Source organism: Anser brachyrhynchus (assembly GCF_964034855.1).
Source record: "Anser brachyrhynchus genome assembly, chromosome: 1".
In the NCBI taxonomy this organism is placed as follows: Eukaryota; Metazoa; Chordata; class Aves; order Anseriformes; family Anatidae; genus Anser; species Anser brachyrhynchus.
Window position 1 is genome coordinate 131,162,515 of NC_137694.1, and position 13,927 is coordinate 131,176,441.

General features: G+C 37.1%; 1 protein-coding gene across 5 annotated transcripts in view; it reads left to right on the forward strand.

Annotated features, from left to right (window-relative positions):
* AP1S2 (adaptor related protein complex 1 subunit sigma 2) overlaps positions 1-13,864 on the forward strand; it is a 30,089-nt gene extending 16,225 nt beyond the window's left edge. For 2 of the 5 annotated variants that reach the window (XM_080575800.1, XM_080575801.1), the window contains exon 5: positions 11,851-13,864. In XM_080575800.1, the coding sequence (XP_080431926.1) occupies positions 11,851-11,898 (48 nt within the window). In that variant the 3' untranslated portion in view covers positions 11,899-13,864. Of the gene's footprint in view, positions 1-1,647; positions 1,743-8,109; positions 9,543-11,850 lie in introns of those variants that run through there. The other 3 variants (XR_013944832.1, XR_013944833.1, XM_080575802.1) reach the window with 3 other exon arrangements.
* The last annotated feature ends 63 nt before the right edge of the window (positions 13,865-13,927 follow it).

Below are 13,927 nucleotides of genomic sequence, written 5' to 3' on the forward strand. Positions count from 1 at the left end.
TACAAGTTAAGTCCTTGCTGTTCCTGGCAACTATTCAGTACCCTCTCTGATATAAATTGCAATACTAATAATCAATGTTTACATCACAAAACTAACTGTGGAATTGATTATTCTTTTATTCAAGTGATCCTTACAGAACTGTGAAGGGTATATTAACAATACTGAACTCCTGACAGATTTTCTCCAGAGATACTCTTCTGTTTCTGTCTGTAGAAGTACTGCATCAGGGTGATAGGATGAAAATTTTAGCTCTGCTGCATAATCCATAGTTGTTTCCAGGAGCTTAGTCGCATGCTTTTGGTCAATAAACATAAAAAATTCAATGAACAATTGCAGAAGACTGCTTGACAGTAAGGAGTATCTTATCTTCAGAATTAGATGCTCTTTCTGAATGAGCACATAAATCTACATTTTAATAGAACGCATTCCCCAAATCTGGCAGAATGCTGAAAAGAGCGGTGTTAGATGTTTGAACCTTGAGATAGTGAGGAGAAAATTCCATTTCCCTCTGGTGTCTGAGAATTGTGTGAGATGATGTGTCATGTTGCAGTAGTACTGTCCTTCCTTAAAACTCTTATTACTGGTGAAGATGTGTTTAGAGCTCCACAGAACAGTAGATGAAAAAAAAAAATGAATGCCCTCAGGAGGGATCCCATTGTGTTCAGGTTTTGGATTCTGATTTCTTTGTGCTCGTATCTGTACAAATGTCAGGCATGTTGCTGGTATGTTTGGGAGCTTTTAGATACTATTTTAAAGGAAGAAGCTCTATTTTTTTACCAGTCTGTCTAACAGGAGTAATAGTTCTGGTGCTGGCTATACATTGGAAGTGTGTGTGTTTTAATCTTATGCTGAAAGTTTGGTTTGAAAAGGCAATAAATGTCTGAGAAGGCCTATCCACTTCTTTTGAGAAATCTAAGTATGGATGATTAATGTATGGATTAAAGCGAAAATGTTCAACTTCTTGTACCAGGCATTACTACATGAAAACAACTAGATTGTCACATACAGCTCAGCAAGTAACAATGGTAACTATTAGAGGAGTAAATATCATTACATAGCTCTTGAATTAAATAGTTTAGATTACTTAAGGGATAAGTTGAATGTTACTCATCTCCCTTTATGGAACAAAACTTACTCAAATATCAATGTTAGTAATAGCGCTGTGTGAAATGGTCACTGGATTAAATTGATAAAATTGAAAAATTGGTAAATTTGATATCATCCTGTGCTACTACACTCTCAGTCTATTAAGGTTACAGTAACGAACAACTGATTTTTAAGTTCTCTTCAAGCATAGGTGAAGCTTTCTGATTAGAGCTTATTCTTTTAAGGAATTGATATCCTTAGCTTGTTAAGAAGTGAAAAACTAATGCATTCTTCAGTGCATCTATATGGAATCTTTTGAACAGATGTTCTTTGCTGATGCATTTATTTGCTTTCTTAACGGTGGACTTTTAGTAGGACCTCATAAAATTGTGTTAATGAATAACAATAGCTGAAATATTTTTAAGTGAAATAACTGAACTTTTATATAAAATGGAGAATATTTTCTAACTTAAATAGAAATAAGCTGTAAATAGTGTTTTAATTTGTTTTTTTACATAGTTAATACTACATTTTCACTGCTGCTTGATTTTGTGTTTGTAGAGCCAGAATGAAGACTGGGGAGGTTTGTCTGAGGATATCTTATGATTAAGAGCAATCTAAGACATTAGCCCTTTTGACCCCCATCTAAGTGATTGGTAACTACCAAGTTTACCATTTTGGTGGCATGGATTAAATGGGTGCTATGCAAAGACTGTTGCACGTGTAATTAAATCCTTGCAAGGGTAAACAAAAATGGGTGATGGGCTTAACCTTCTGCAACACTTGCATGATGGTCTTTGAAGAGTGCTTTGAGTGTTCCCTTTTATTTTCCTTTGTTGTACTAACCGCATCAACTCAAAGTGTCTGACTTCTACTAGCTTTCTTTTGGTGTCGATAATTAAGTGGGATAATGCAAGTTAGAGAAATGGATACCAAAACTAATAACTAAACAGATGTTTGGCTTTGTTTACTTACAATCAACCCATGTAAATGTGTATTTACTGGAAAATGGGCTGTTTACATCTGCTGTGCGAGGAAAATGGGCCCTAAAAAGACTGGGTGCTGCTGCAATTGACTGTATATCAAGTGCCGGATGCTGCATGACAGAACAAAGCTTATTTGCATATATAGTGCATTGCAACATATTTTTGTCCAAAGCGTAAGTGGAGTACATTGTGGCAGTCCTACTAATAAAGGTAAGATTTTGTCTTAAATAAGGCAAGTTTAAAATGCACATGAAAATGATTTGCTAGAGAAAACGTAATTAGCCTGCTGCTTATTTGATATCAGGATATACAAGTATTTCAGTTGACAAATCGGCTTTTGTAATGTGGAACTGCAGTAATAAATGTAATTTCGTATGCAGCTTTATAAAGATCAGGAATTAGTTTCGAGACCAAAGAAAATTATTATAATAGGAAAAAAGTTTTGTAACATGTTCAAAATCAAATATACTGTTATATGTATCATTTTGTCACTTAGAAGTTACCTAGTACATGATATGGCAGTTGATTGGTATTGGGGAGTGGGGAGTAACTAATATGCTTGCATATTAGATCTGTAGAATACGAGCAGCCAACAAGAGTTATTTGTTCAAAACTGAATTACTTATATGAATCTAGTCATATCCTAAAACAACTGAAAGAAAACCTAAACGTTCCGACTTGATTCTTTCCACATTTTTCTTCACATCTATTGCTTTTTTTTCTCTTCAGAATAGTAGGCTTATTCACAAAGTGTGGTTTTCATGGTGAGGTTAGTGTTAATACTGTGACTGTAAACATTTTCTTGTGATTAGAACTTTAAAAAGGATATCTGTGTTAGTTCAGACCTATGTTAAGCATAGAGTTTTTATTTCGGAGTGTTAATCTTTTGTTGTCTTAAACTGCTACAAAGACTGATTCAGGAACATGCGAGCTCAAGCTTAGGGAATTCTGGGTGACTTGAGTTTATTTACAGTATGTCCATTAATTCTTTGGGAGAGGGATAGTTTGCCTCCTGGATGTAACTGCTCATATATAGGAATGAAGGTCATCAGTGGTAAAGAAGGTTGGCTGTGGGCAAAGGGGGAGTTGGATTCATATGCTCAAGCTAATAATGTAACTTAAGTTATGTTTTATTTTCAACAATTGCCAGTGTATGTGTGTTTTAAAAAGCCAGTGTTCCTCATGTATCGTGTTTAAATGATACATGTTTGTATTTAAATATTCATTTATAAAAACCCATAGTCAGCGACTTTTCACTTTCTTGTTAGCAAACTGGCCCTGCAAACATTTGTCCAAACAACTATAGGAAGGCAAAGTGCTGCAGAACAGGAAGGAGTGGGACTGCTTAAATGCCATTGCCATGGAAGCTGAATGATACTGGACGTGACATGGCTGTTACAACAGCATATTCTGGTCATCCCTTCAGAAACACAGCCCAGCAGTTTAAGTAATGGTTCCTTAAGCAAAGGGGAATAAGTAATGTAAACCTCTAGCCGCAGTGCAGGACTGGAAGAGAATGGAAGAAAACATAAATGAATCCTTTTGTGCATTGTTTGGCAACGTGCCAAACATACAGACACCGTGGTATTGTCTGGGAGAGGAGAACTCAGTGATTTGTTTTATAACTTCGGCTCTGGCTTCATACTACAGAGCATTCTGCAGGAGTATTTCCCTAAAGCTTTTTGTGTTCTTGTGGTGGGAAAGCAAAGCCTCCAGTGGCTGTTCAGAACCACCCTCACCATGAAAGCTCAGACCCTGTCAATTCTTCCTAGCTCACTTTGTACCAACTGACGGGCAGCTAAAGCACTGCCTCCTGGGGCGATTATCATCCCTGATCCAGCAGGTCAGAAACAGCAGGAAGCAGGACCACCCGCTGTTATCCAGTTACAGTACGTAAAGTTTCCACTGGTATTTTTACTCCTGCTTTTGATAGGGAGGTAGGCAGGTCACTGCCGTTTGTGTCTCACATCCTTCTGCTCTGGTCTGTTGAGGTAATGGTAATGTTTTAGACCCTAATTGTGCACATATGCTAGAACATTTTGCTGAGAAACATGTCCATGACAACTTTTGCTGTTTCAGAGAATCTTGTTGACTGATTTGCACCAATCTTGAAGGCTTTTTTTGTCCTCTGTGCATAGGAAATTGCAGACAAGATCTTGACTTGGAGATAGCATCACTACAGATTTTTTTAAACAATATCATAGTTAATAGTTGTATTTGAACACAGTGAAGACCTCGTTGGTATTTCTAGGCTCTCTGAGGAAGCAAAACACATTGCTTTCCCTTGTAAGTAAAGTAGACTTTTCCCAATAACCCTGTAATTGTAGCTTCTGAGTACTTGGCTAAGCAAAGATTGGGAAACAGTTACCCTACTATTTTAAGGTCCTTGAAACTTCAAGTGAACAGTAGCAGTTTCCTAAAGCAGCCTCTCATTAGAAATATTTCCTAATAAAGATTCAGAAGTAGAGTGTAAAAGTAATTGCTTCTGAAGAATTACTGAAGAAGTGCTTGTTAAATGTTAATCTCTACTGTAAGAGCTTCATGTTTTTAAACAGAAACCCTCATCCTTCCCCTCTCTTTTCCACATAAGTTTTTTTTCTGTAGAATCATTCCCAAACTGCTGTGCACTTCATGGCCCTGCATTTCGTCTGTTTTCACTTGGGGTTTGTTTAGATGCTGGGAAAGAACAAATAAGCAACAAAACACCAGGTCTTTATCATAAGGTAGCCACTGTATTTGTCTGCAGTTTAGCATGGCTTGCATTCATGGGGGTTTGTGCTGGTTTTGACGGAAAGTTGAAACAAAAACCTAAGCAAATTTTACCTGACAAAGGAGGCATGCCAGGCGTTCCTGAAGTACGTTTCTCACTGTTGAACTGTCAGCAGGGCAAAACACTGAGCTTGAGTCAGCTTGGTTTAGGCATAAATTATTTCTTGTCTCTTTAATCCTGAAAGAAGTAGACTGTTTTCTTGTCCACTGCAGACAAAAATTGCAGCAAGAAAATAAATTCCAAGTAGATGTTTGGAAAAATTTTAGTAGCAATGATAATGAAGCATTTGGGTAGATTGCCTGGGGGATGTTAAAATGTTTCCATCACTGGATGCCTTTAACGGATTAAATATATATATATATCAGTAATGTTACAGGTGTGCTGTTTGGAGGACTGTATTAAATGAAGTCCCTTCTAATTTTTGTATGACTATGATATTTAATTAGGCTGAGTCATTACAAAGCTGATTGAGAAAAATGTTGCTTGGGCTGGCTAAGTAGTTCTGTGACCCAAATTCTACCATTTTTTTAACTTAATCTCTAATGACTTGGACTGAAAATCCCAGTGTTACCAGCTTCTAAAAATGAGCTGCAAAAACAAATGTCAGTTTGAAAAAAAAAAAATGGATTCTACTAACTAGGATCTACATGTTAAAGTCAGATAAACAGTTGACATACACACTTTTAAAATAAGTGGTGATTTTTCAGGGGCAGTGTTTCATGTTAGTTTGACATTGTATTGTTCTGTAAGAACACCATTACCTCTTCCCTAGCTGCTAGATGAACTTATTTATAAACTCACAGCTACTTAGCTATCTTAAGCACATGCTTCACAGGCTCAGATGTCTGAGGTCTGCAGAGTCCCGTAGAAGGAAGGAAAGCAAAGTAGTCTAGATGCTGGTTGTAAAAGTTGACATCTGTCCTTTCCCCTCCCAAGTATGTTTTCTGGTATTCAGACCTGCAGGCTCACTTCTCTGCAGGCAGTGTGGCAGGGAGCACAGCGAGAAATTTAGCAGTTCATAGTTGAAGCATGTGAGGTACTGTAGTTCTCTGACCAGATACAATTTGTCAAAATTTTTTTGTCCTGTTGGTTATCAGGCTACCACAGTGCCGACCCTCTGTGCATGATATTCTAGGATGTCCTCTGTACAGAGGGCTCACTGAAACTGCAGCAGTTTCCATCTCACAATTCTGCTGCTATTGCTTCATCTCTCAGTTACTGTTATCTTCCCTTTCATCTTTTAGATTCACCTCTACAGTGTCAGTTTATTGCTAGGCTAGTTGCAGGTGGTGTTTACATGTTCCATAAGCTAAAATGCTGCCAGGAGTGAAATTACCACTTTCTTCCTGTTGTTATCTGACACTCTGTCTTGCCTTATCAGTAGGTAATACATTTCTGTCAAGATGAGACCCTAATCCCGTAAGATTAATTTGAGTCAGTCATCTAACTTTGTGTACCAGTATTTTCACACCAGAGATATTTAATTCCTATTTTCAGTGGTTTATGGCCTCAAGAAAGAGGTGGGGAATACCTGGAGGGTGGAGTTGGGGGGAATAGAATATTCAGTTGTAAACTTGGGTAGTTTGGAAATTACCAAAAGGTAACAAGTAAATAAACAAAAAAGGAACACTTCCATGTCCTTATTTGCTGATATCAGGTAGTGTAAAACTAAAAGATAACAGGTAAAAACTGAAAATACAAAAATGTAAAAATTAGGTGTTTCAGATTGTTACAATTATGCCTGTTTTTTAGTTGTCTTCATGAAGGAATGTCATGCCAGCAGTGTAAGTAAAGCAGAAGTTCTCCATAATTATCTCTGGAAATGTTTTGTCTGTGGAGGCTTCTAGAATTACTCTTCTTTTTAGTCAAGGCTCCTACTCCCTGGGGCTAGTACTGTATGCTGTCAGTTTGATGTTTCCTTTTCCAGTTAAAAATATGCCTCAACTCTCATACACTCATTTTTAAACGTGTGCTGACACTTGACTTAAGTAAGAATTTTAAGAGTTAAAATTCCATTTATAATTCACTGCTATGCACCAATTCTTCCTAGTTCTGCCAAAAATCACAGCAGACTTCACTTTGCAACTGCCACTGAGCTGTTGTTTGAGAACTACTGGATTTGTTCCTGATAATTTTAAGTAACTGGTATGAAATAATGGTCAGGTTACCGATTCTTAAAAAGCAATGTAAATCCTGTAAAGCCTCTAAGATATTTTTGTTGGGACTTCTACTAAGTGGAGATAAGAATTTAAAAAATAAACCTTGAACATTTTGTGAATTAGATGGCAATACTGCCATGAAATAATACGGGACAGAAGAAATGTTAGGTTTAGAAGTCATCGGAACTTTCTTGGTTCTGTTCCAAGACTTCAATGATTGGGGGAGATAGGGTGCTAAAATACTTTTGAAGATTTTAATGGGTATAAAATGAAAGATGCTAACTAGTATGCAGAGAGGTTTTTCTCCCAGACAGTGCTTAATTGGCATATCTGGGGCGTATGCTCCTAAATCACTATTGCTGTGTTTAAAAACTTTATCTGTCTTCAAGGCATTGTTTTTTTATGGGGGTTTAAAAAAAAAAGTTGAGTGTTACTTGATTTCTAACTCATCTTTCAACAAATCGTGTCCTAACTTTCATGCTGATAAAATAAAGAGCTGGGTTATTAAGTTCAGTGGCATAATTCAAAAGCAAAGAACTTGGCCTGCTGTGAGAGGTGTCTCAGATTCCTCCCATTTTTGAGACAGGAGCTCTTTAAAAGAATGGTAATTTCTCTATCAAGTAACCCCCCTGCTGCATTACCTTGGTGTGTTGTGCTCTTCGCAGTTGCATTCTGGGGGCCTGTTATCAGTGTGTGTCTGAGAGAGTGGATATGGTAGGTGGTGTCAGGAGTTCACCTAGCACACTGCTGTGTCTCTCACAGCAGCCAAAAGTTGATGCCTGCCAAAGAGGCTAGCATGTAACAGATACATAGGGTGAGCCATCTCTGGAACAGTTACTCAGCTTCAAACAATTTTTGGCTGAGAAGAAACTCTGAACTTTCTAGAGTAATTATGTGAAACTCTCCTGTACGTTGGTGCTGCCAGCATGCAAGTACAGGGGGTTAAAACCATGATTTTTCCCTAGGAAACCTAGAGCAGTCAAAAATGCAGTATTTTATGTATAAAATGTTCTTCCATGTCAGGGATACAAAAGTGAGAATCTTTTTTTTCCTTGCATATATGTCCACCTTTTTCTTATGTGTAAGAATATGTACATTTCTTTTGTAGCCACGTCATGAATACTTTAATGTCCCAGTGTACTAAATGGCTTCATTCATCATGCATGCAGAATTTCAGAGGAGATAGACCTGTGACTTACTCATGACAACATTATCATCAGCTTGGTGAATCCAGTCATCTTGAATCTAATAGAATACCACAACCATTCTCTGCTGTTGTACTTTCCTCTTCCCCCTATGTTTTACAGTGTTGTCTCTTCACATGTCTCATTTCAACAAAACTTGTGCTTCTTGGCATATGGTTTAACTTTTTTATTGTGTGTAAGCTTGAAGTCTTATGCTTAAAAGTTCTGCAGAATTTTCTGAGCTAAACATCTATTTGCTGCAGCACCTGTACTGTAACATTACTTGACCTGTTATCTTTTAACTGAGTTTTGGTGGTATTTAAACTTAGAGTTAAAATCAGTAGATTGTTAATATTTACTGAGATATTAGTGTAGTAGTAGTGTGTGGAACTACTATATATATACACAGAAGTATTAAATATTGCACAATTCTACATAGATCGAGTATCTTTAATTAAGATGCAAATACCAGTATCCTTTGCTGAATCCGGTACAATAGCGTGCCTTACCTTACAAACAGACGGAAGACAGAATTGATTAGGGCCACGAGAATGACTTACGTAAATCTGGAAGTTACAACATTTGTATTTCAATGTTCAAAACACTGGTGTGAGTTAAACAATTGCTGCTACTGAAGGAGAGAACAAGTTCATTGTTTCCCACATGATTAGGATGGGAAAGACTTTAAGTTCATTAATAGCATACTTGAAATGTGTCTTCAATTGATATTTACAGTTTTAAGTGCAGACTGCAGTGTGCATCAGCAAACTGCCACACACATAAATATGATGAGTAACTTTCAGTTAGAAAGAGTGGTCAAAATGAGAGGGCACTCATTGCGTCCTCTGTTAGCCTAGCAGAAGAGTGTATTTTGTAACATAAAACCAATGCTGTCTTTGAAAATTGTTGAAATATAATTAGCAAAGAGGTGGTTAGAGAGGTTAACTAGCTACTTAAAAGTAGCTAGTAGCTTACAAGTAGCTAGTTCCACATTTTATATGTGGTAATGCATTACAGTTCAAGTGTTAAACTGACATAAAGATGAGAGATTTAGGGGATGGGACAAAAGATTTGGGTTAGACTTGCAGCATTCTGAAGTCATAGAAGACAAGATCATAGGAGTGGTTTTCCATTTCCAAGTTTGCCTTTTTCTGTAAGACATTAACAATGTATTTCTGAATGTCTGGTTAATGCTGCTTTAGCCTGCATTATTTCATGCCTGTTGGCTTAAAATGCTGTGCATTGAGCTGTAATGAGATGCTGTTTTTCTTGTTATCTGTATACAGCTGCTTGCTTCTAAATGACTAGGTAATGAATTAGCTTCCCTGGCATGTTTGAAATAAAAGTATTGCATGCACTTTTGTCTCATGTGAATGGCTTTTTTCCTCATCTGTGTTCTGATATATTTCAAATTTGCATTGTTTGCCTTGGGTGATTCTGAGCTGCAGGTAGTGTATAATAAAGCAGAATGTATTCCATAATTGCATAAAATGTTTGACACTTCCTAAAACAAATAACATGATCAAAACATAATCCATTCCATTTGTTTCTTAAAAGTCATAATTGATGAAATTCTAGCAAAACACATTAGCTTTTAGGTGTTCCTGTTGAGATTATATTGTTGATATGCATGTAAGAAGGCATGTTTGCCTCAAGGCTACTGCTGTAGTATTAAAACGTTAACATCTTACCGAGTTTAACTGGTGAGGTCTACCTGTGGGCAAGTAGCAAATGTCCTTGAAATAATTTGCTTTAAATTCATTATCAGCCAATGACCTTGATTTATTCGAAGAAATTTAATCTTAAATTAAGTATATGCCTAGTGAAAATCATCTGCAACTTTGAATAGGCAGTGGAGATGGCAATAGTAAACTGCTCTAAAGATAGCAGCAGTGCACTGTCTTCAGTTAGAGCAACCTTTCTTTAGGTTGTTTAGTAAACACACTGCTTCACCACTGTAAATGTCTACTGCTGTTGAGTCAATTTAAAACTTTTAAATGATTGTTCTACTACAGATATTTTCAAGACCCAGAAATCTGTGAGAAGTTTCACGATTTCATGTTTTCCTCAAGGTCTTCTTTTTCCACTTGAGTTCTGTTCCTATAGTTGGTTAAAAGTATAGGATTTTTTGGAGTAAAATGCATCAAGTTATTGGATAGGGGAGAGGCATATCCTCTAAAATGAATGCAACAAAATCATCTGGGAATTTAATGCTACAGGTTATATTAAAAACATGGTATAGCTTCCTCTTCAAGCAGTGTCTCTTTTTGGTGTGTGTGGGGGGGCATGTTAAATACACAAGTAAGTCTTTTAGCCTACCATACTGCCTTGCTTTATCAAGGTCACTGCAGTTCTAAGAATATTTAAATATTGCATCAGTGAGAAAACACTACATCCTTAATTCACTGCTTATCTTGCTTCCAGTTTTAACTTTTTTTTTCTTTTTGGATTTTGGAAGCCATCTGAAAATGCTCAGCAGTGGACTTTTTCAAATGCTGACTTTCAAGTGAATTTGCCTTTAAAATATTATAACTTTTAGTTTAGTGTTAAATAGTCTTACATGTGAATTGAATTGATTGAAGATTCTAAATGTGATCACTTTGTGCTCCGCAGTCAAAGTCCGTAGAAACGAAGTTCTGGTGTTGCTTGCAAGATTTAAGGCTTTTAATTTTGTACTTTACCAAAAATATATTTTTCTAAAAAAAAAAAAAAAAATGTTTAGGTAACAGTTTGTTTAGGAAACATTTGTTTGCTGCTTTAACTGTTATCTGCCTTTTTCCTGCTTCATGACATGTCTTGCTTTAGGATGCTAAAGTAAGTTTATTCATACTCTGGATATTAAAAATGCTTGTTTCCATAAAGATACAGTATCCCTTTTTATTTACTATCATATTGTTAATAATTATGGCAAAGTACTGCTTAATGTTTCTAATCAAAGTAATATGTTTTTCAGATGCTATAGCAATAATGAATACGGAACTGATGATAACCCTTTGGAGTTTTGTATAAAACAATTTGCTCTGACTATAAACAAAGCTTTGTAAGAATAGAATTAACCTAAAACTTTGTATTCTACCTGCTGTAGAATAATTCAATTCCAATCCTAGCAATTCCTCCACTGTCAGAACAGTAAATTTATTGACACCAGCTGTACCAAGGAACCTGGACTTGTTTTTTTTTAAGCTAAGCATGTTACCTGTGTAAAACGTCTAGGCTCTTCGTGAAGAGCATGAGGGATACTGTATCGAAGTAGCTTCAGTCTTTTTCATCCATGCATTCCTTCTAGCCTAGCAGAGGCCCATGAAACACTTTACCACAAAAATAACTGGCAGACTCCATTGCAAGATGCTTCCCTGTCCCTCTCCAGTTCATATCTCTATTACTGGGTTGTGATTTGTTCCCTGCTGGTACACTTGAATTGCTTTTTTTATTATGCTTAAGGGCAATAAAATCTACCAGCTCTTCCTGTGAACCATGACAATCTAATTAACAGCTCTTTGAAAAGTGCAGCTAATGCCATGTTTGCAAACTGCAGTGCTTTTATATTTTCATGTCTTTCAGCTTTTCTTTAATTAAGCATCTTTCATACTAACTCTCATGTATGGTGTACTCTTCAGTAGAAGCACAGGATCCATTTACCACTGTCTCAAATTTTCCCTCCATAGGAAGCAGAGACCCCACGTAGTGTACTTGAAGAAATTGGATTGACATAAATCTTCAGTTCCGCTGATGACATCTCAGTGTTTCATACTGTAAATGTTCACTGCCTTCATTGTAATGTTTAGCTAATGGTGTAAGATGCTGTTTGTCAGTATTACTGTTTTGCTAAGCTGCTTCATTCAGGCCTACAAGAGAAATTCTCCTTTTGAAAAGGGAACAAGAAACTGAAGTCCAAACACGATAAACGAAAGGGAATTAGATTTAAATTGACTCAATGTCTCTCTTCTCTGCATTTATAGAAAAATTTCATTTGATTTCAGTAAGTGTACTGTTTTTATAAGCAAACTTGACTTCAGGAAATAAATGTATCATTGCCATAGCATATCTAAATGAACGGAAACTACATGGACAACTTCAAGTATGAAATGTTATATTGTAGAAATTGTGTTTATGCAACCAAAGACTTTCGTTCATCTATGTTTTTAGTCAACAGTTGTGATAATTCTGCTTTCTTTCAGTTGATGCATTAAGATTGGAAATAACTGTTTACTACTGAATTTGCCATTATACCAAAGAATCCTCTTAGGATCTGCATATCAAACTGGTTAAAAACTGTTAAGGTGGTAATGCTTTTTGCAAGAAAGCTGCAAACTGATCATTTACTAGCAGTGAAGATGCATTTACATGTAGTTATCTGAGCAAAACTGTGCAAGTTACTATATTAAAAAGGGAATGCATGTAGTTAAAAATACAAACAGGGAAACTATTTTTAAATCAGTATTAGCTTGCTCTGAATATAAACACACAAAAAAGTAGCCTTTTTGACACTATAGAGGTACGTAATGAAAATGGGATACTTTTGAACATGGAAAGAGGGAGCTTTACAAAAGGGAGTTTTTATGATTTTCTTTTGAACTCTACAACTTAATTTGTATTTATTGGTGTTTTATAGTTATGCTTTAATGGGTGTTTAAGCACCTTTAGGAAAAAGTGTCAGCTTCATGTTTGAATACTTTTCTTGACTTTTATCTTTCACATGTGACGCATCCCTTATGAAACTCCTACCTGGTATACGGTGGTATAACCAACTAATTTGCAGTGAGAACTTTTAAAGCCAGATTTGTATACGAGATTCACTGCAAATGGGGCAAAGTGATATCAGGTGATAGTTTGACACTTCTCGCAGGCTGTTTAATTGTACATTCGAACTGTTTCACTTGAGGAGATGTGGTTCATGTATGCTTTGCGAGTTCTGAGAGGGTATCGGCACACCTGGGAGTAGCAGAGTTCTGTGTGCGTGCATGGTCCCTGAGAATGCCGGGCTTTGTTTCCCTCTCTTCCCTTCCCAGCAATTTCACTGTAGAAGTCCATGTTTGGGCTGGGTCAGTTAAGTAGGTAGTGCCACGTATGTTCTCACCAAACTGAGCTTTGGCATGGCTGATGGAGGCAGTCGCGCAGCACTAGCATGAGCAGTTACACAGCTGGGGGAGAGCCAGGCTGTGGGCCTGGCCTGACGGGGGCTAAATGTAACCCACCAGAAGGGGGTCAGTGGTGACAGGCACAAGTTCCCTGACCTAGGTCCCAGTGTGGGTGGCAGCAGAAGGCAGGGGTGGGTCTGCATGCCTCGGTGGCGGTGCTGGAGCAGAGCCTGTGAACTCGCAGCGTTCAACTTTGTCTGCTTAAGCCATTTGTGGGATCTGAACATACCGCATTGCTAGAGACCGTGGTTAACTTGAGGCACACACAAGCAGTGGTTTGCGTTTCCTCCGTGCATGATGTGCAGGGATAGATGAGGTTGAAGTGGTGTTAGAATACCCCTCAGCGTGAGATGGAAGCGGTGGAATTACCTTTAGTCAAACCTGAAGCAATTTCCTACGTATTGAGCGTTTTTAAAGTTTACACTGTCACTTGTACGTGCTTGGCTGGGTTAAGCTTTGTTGTGATTGTGATGAATAAATTGTTTGACCTCCGTCGTACTGTCACATTGGTTTAGTTGTAATAAATGTCCATTTTTACACCATTGCTTTGTGTTTATATGTAATTAGTTCATTTTTTTTTTGCAGAGGGAAAAAAAAAGGCTAC